Here is a 4,651-nt window from a genome sequence, read left to right as displayed (position 1 = left end):
TGTCCGTGCCCCTGCCAGCGGTCACTGTGCCACGTCCAAATGTCCCCCGGCAACCCAAAATGTCCCCCGGCAACCCAGAATCTCCCCATGCCACCCCCAAAGCTCCCCATGCCGCTCTATCCGCTCCCAAACCTCCCTGTGCCATCCCCAAAACACTCCCATACCACTCCATCCCCCCCAAACCACCCTATGCCACCCCCAGTGGACCCCAAAACCTCCTCAAGCCATGCCCAAAACACCCCCGTGCCACTCCAGCCACTCCAAACCACCCCAGGACACCCCCAAAGGACCCCCAGAGCACTCCATGCCACCCCCAATGGACCATAAAACCTCCCCATACCACCACCAAAATACCACCATGCCATCCCAGTTCCCCCAGACCACCCCATGCCACCCCCAAACCTCCCCAAGCCACTCCACCCACCCTGAAATATCCCCACCCACGCCAGACACCCCCAACCACCCCCACCCGCACACCCACACCCCCTCCTCCTCTCCCCAGGACCCCGTGGGCCCCCACAGCCCACGCCAGGGGGGTCACCTACCAGGGGGGTCCCCCCAGTGCCCATCTGGGGGGTGGGGGCCGTGGAGTACATGTAGCTGAAGAGACGCTCGATCTTCCTCAGGGGGACCCCCATGCCCCTGTCACTCATCTGTGAGACACCACGGGGGGTGACAACCCTGCTCCTGGCCCCCCACCCCAAACTGTACCCCCTCGGGACGGAGCTGGTGGTCCCTCACCCTGATGGAAAGGTCCTCCTGGCCCAGGGCCACCATGACCTTGATGGGAGGCAGGCGGGGGCTGCTCTCGTGGCTCTCCACGGTGGCTCTCATGGCATTCTGGGGGCATGGAGGCGTCACCAGGTCAGGGGGGACCCCCCAAAACCCCCCCTCGGACCCCCCCAGCAGGGCTGGGGTTACCTTGAAGAGCTCGAAGAGCATGTGGTAGAGGTGGGAGGGCACGTAGACGATGCTCACGGGCTGCTGGGAGTTGGTGGCTGTGGGGAGGAGGAGCAGCCGTCGGCATTGCTGTGCTCCCCCAACCCTGGAGCCACCCCAAAATCCCCCCACCATGGGGTCCCCCAACCCTAAAGGAGACACCCCAGAATCCCCCCAGACGGGCCTCACCATTCACCTCCTCGATCTCCAGGTCGGGCGAGGCCATGTAGTACTTGTCACACAGGAGCTTGGCCATGTTGTAGGCGTCTGGGGGGGGAGCAGAGGGGTCAGCACCCCCCAAAATGGAACAGAGGGAGCATTTAGGGTCCCCCCCTCCTTTGCCCCCCACCCCCAAAGATTTTCCAGTCCTACAGATTCAGCAAGTTTCTGGGGTCTCCTGGCACGACCCCAAAGCACGGGGGACGCTTTTGCTGAGGGCAACCCAAACTTGTGACACAAATGGCTCCCAAACAGGGTAAGGGGAGGATCAGGGGGACATTCAGCGACCCCTCCCCTGCCAAATTCACCCCCCGTGGGGGTGGGAGCCCCCTGGACCCCACCAACCTCTCACCACGTTGGCCACGTTGCAGTGGGGGTCGATGCTCCCGATGTGTTTGGGGTGTGCAGGGTTGGTGCTGCCGTCGAAGAGCAGAGCTGGGGGGGACAACAAACTGTGGGGACCCCACCCCAACCCCAGAGACACCCGGGGACACCCCCAGGGGGCTCAGGGCACTGGCCCTGGGGCTGAGGGTGACATTAGGGGAAGTGGAAATTCGGGGCAGGAGCCCTGGGGGTGGAGGAATCGTTGGGTCAGGATGCCTGGGGCTGGAGGGGACATTTGGGGTGGGGGGACCCTTGTGGCAGGATCCCTGGGGCTGGGGGTGACATTTGGGACAAAAGAATGCTCAGGGCAGGTCTCTGGGGTTAGGGGGGAAACCTTGGGGCAGGAACACTGTGGGGGGACATGTGGAGCAGGACCCCTGGGGCTGGGGGGCACATTTGGAGCTGAGGGGGACATCCAGAGCACAGTCCTTGAGGGTGGGGGAATCCTCAAAGCAGATCCCTGAGGTTTGAGGGGGCATTTGGGGCAGGGGCAGGAGCCCTGGAGCTGGAGGGGACCCTCAGGGTGGGGGATACTCAAAGGGAAGATGCTTAGAGGACCCTCAGGGCAGGAGCTGATCCCTGGGGCTGAAGGTGACCCTTGGGGCAGATCCCTGGGGTTTGGGGGGATGCTCTGGGGGGCACAGGGGAATGCCAGGGCTGGCAGGGATGTTCAGAGCTGATGGGGACCTTGGGGGCAGGGGGTGCCAGGGCAGGGGGACACTCAGGAGCACCCTAAGGGCAGAGAGACCCTCGGGACAGACCCCTGGGGCTGGGGGGACACTCTGGGCGGTGTGTAGGGACACCCAGTGCTATCAGGGGTGCCCAGGGGTGCAGGGCCCCCCGGAGCCCCCCGCTCACTGTGCTGGTTGATGAGCATGCGGATGGAGATGCGGCTCAGGTAGAAGCGGTCGAGGAAGTACTGGATGTTCTGGTTGGAGACGGGATCGTCTCCATAGGCCTCCTTGTACTCGATGACCCCCTGGGCCATGGTGGGCACCACGTCGTTGTGCCGGTTGCGGATGGTGACCAGGGAGTCCGTGAACCTGGGGAGGGCACAGGGCTGGCCCCGGGGACACCCGGTCCGGGCACGGCCCCGATCCAGGCCGGGATTCTCCTGGTGGCACCCAGGAAAACCCGGAGCACAGTCCGGTGGCACCGGGATGGGGTGGGGGCAGTTTGGGGGGATACAGCCCCGGGTGACACCAGTTCACACCAGGGGGAGTCTGGGAGGAGGGGACACCCCGGGACTGGGGACAAGAACATGCTGTCACCCCCAGCTTACTGTCCCAGCGTGGCCTGGTCCTCGGGGTCCCTGTCCAAGAACTCCATGATGTCCAGCAGGCTCTGGACGTACCTGGGGAGGGACATGGTTACCCCACAGCTGGCACCCCCCAAAGAGAGGGGACACCCCGGGGACACCACACCGGGGGGCACAGGGTCCCCTGGGGCACTGCCCCATGCAGGGCGAGGGGTCAGCACCCCTCAACCAGGACCCCCCACCCCAAAAACTGCTCTGCCGTGAAACCACCCTGTGCTTGGGTCCCTGTCCCACCCCTCTGCTGGCACGGTGGGCCTGGGGCACACCTGGGGACAAGGCCCCTCTGATGGGGTGTGGGGCATGAGGGTGGCTGTGACCTGAGGTGGCTGTGGGAGGGGTGGCATGGCTGGAATTCCCCGGCATGGCCAGACCCCCCCTGCCCCAGCATGGTCGGATCCCGCTGGCAGGGGACCAGGACGGTGGACAAACAACCTGTCACGTGGTGGCACTGGGAGAAGGGTCACACTGCCACTGCTGGCATGGGGACAGGACACTTAAAGGGACACCCAGACCCCCCCACCCCAGGGACACAGACCCACCACCTTCAGTGCTGGCTCAGCCTCTTTGGGGGGCAGGAGGCTGGGAGGTGGCACTGTGACCCCCTGATGGTTGGGGACACCCCGCTGGCACAGGGATGTCCCCAAAGGGGACATGGCATGGCACCAGCTGGGGGCTGCCCTGCCTGTCACCACCTCCTGTGTCCCCTTTTGTGTGCCAGCTCCCTCGGGACCCGCTGGGGAGGGCAGTTGGTGACAGTGGTGGGACACACAGTGGGACACGTGGTGGCAGCAGGACCCCCTGGGTGACGGCAGTGGCAGGAGTCGTGGTGGCAATGGGAGCTGTGCAGGTGACAGTGGGGGACTCAGGGGGGCACCGGGGGGTGACCTGCAGTAGTGTCACCCCAGGCAAGTGGCAGTGGTGGGACCCCCGTGAGTGACAACAGTGGGACCCCTGTAGTGGGACCCCCAGCAGCAGGACCCGTGGTGGCAGCAGGACCCACACAGGTGACAGTGGTGTGGTGGCTGTCCTTGGCTGGAGGGGGACCCTCCAGTGGGGGGACTGGGGCAGAGGAGGCAGGAAAAGGTTCCTGTCCTTGGCTGCAGGGAGACCCTGGAGGGGCTGGGAGGGCTGGGGGACATTGGGGAGACTAGGAGGACTGGGAGGACTGGGGGACACTGGGGGAACTGGGGAACACTGGGGGACACTGGGAGGACTGGGGCAGTGGAGGCAGGAGCAGGTCCTTGGCTGGAGGGGGACCCCAGAGGGCTGAGGAGGGGGCAGTGCTCAGCCCACCACTGAGGGCAGGTTGGGTGCCCAGTGCCACCCAGTACAGCCCAGTAAAGCCCAAACTGGGGCTGGAACACCCGCGAGTGCAATGTGAAGGCGAGAAGGACCTGGGCCACCACCAGAGCCCAGAACCAACGGTGGTGGCATCTTCGCACCCAACGTGACCACAGAAGCGAGAGTGGTAGCCCGCGAAGCCCACAGACCCCGAGGCAGTGTCCCTGTGCCCCCCAGCCCCGGGGTACTCACCAGCTCCTTGCACAGCTGCGACGGAGGGCAGGGTCTTGCGCAGGACGCGGTCGGGCAGCAGGTTGATCTCCTTCATGATGTTGGAGAGGCGCACGGGCAGCTCCTGGCGCAGGAAGGCGAAGGACGTCTTCTCACAGGCATTGCTGGAGCCTGGGAGGGCACAGGGGGCACGGGGTGAGCCCCCCTAGGACCCCTCGGACCCGGGGCTGGCGTCACTCCCACCCCTCTGCTGGGTGGGACTGGGGAGAACTGGGAGGA

The 4,651-nt window shown here is 65.4% G+C and overlaps 1 protein-coding gene across 1 annotated transcript in view; it reads right to left on the bottom strand.

Annotated features, from left to right (window-relative positions):
• PDK2 (pyruvate dehydrogenase kinase 2) overlaps positions 1-4,651 on the bottom strand; it is a 10,249-nt gene that overhangs the window by 3,853 nt on the left and 1,745 nt on the right. The window contains exons 2-10 of the mRNA XM_029963510.1: positions 4,398-4,543; positions 4,154-4,155; positions 2,825-2,896; positions 2,401-2,585; positions 1,504-1,593; positions 1,129-1,206; positions 922-998; positions 742-840; positions 521-653 (exon numbers count right to left, since the gene is read on the bottom strand). Of these exons, the coding sequence (XP_029819370.1) occupies positions 521-653; positions 742-840; positions 922-998; positions 1,129-1,206; positions 1,504-1,593; positions 2,401-2,585; positions 2,825-2,896; positions 4,154-4,155; positions 4,398-4,543 (882 nt within the window). The remainder of the gene's footprint in view (positions 1-520; positions 654-741; positions 841-921; positions 999-1,128; positions 1,207-1,503; positions 1,594-2,400; positions 2,586-2,824; positions 2,897-4,153; positions 4,156-4,397; positions 4,544-4,651) is intronic.

This window comes from Manacus vitellinus, unplaced genomic scaffold (assembly GCF_001715985.3).
Source record: "Manacus vitellinus isolate BGI_N305 unplaced genomic scaffold, ASM171598v3 scaffold_102_pilon, whole genome shotgun sequence".
Lineage (NCBI taxonomy): Eukaryota > Metazoa > Chordata > Aves > Passeriformes > Pipridae > Manacus > Manacus vitellinus.
This window is presented reverse-complemented; position numbering and strand designations above follow the sequence as displayed.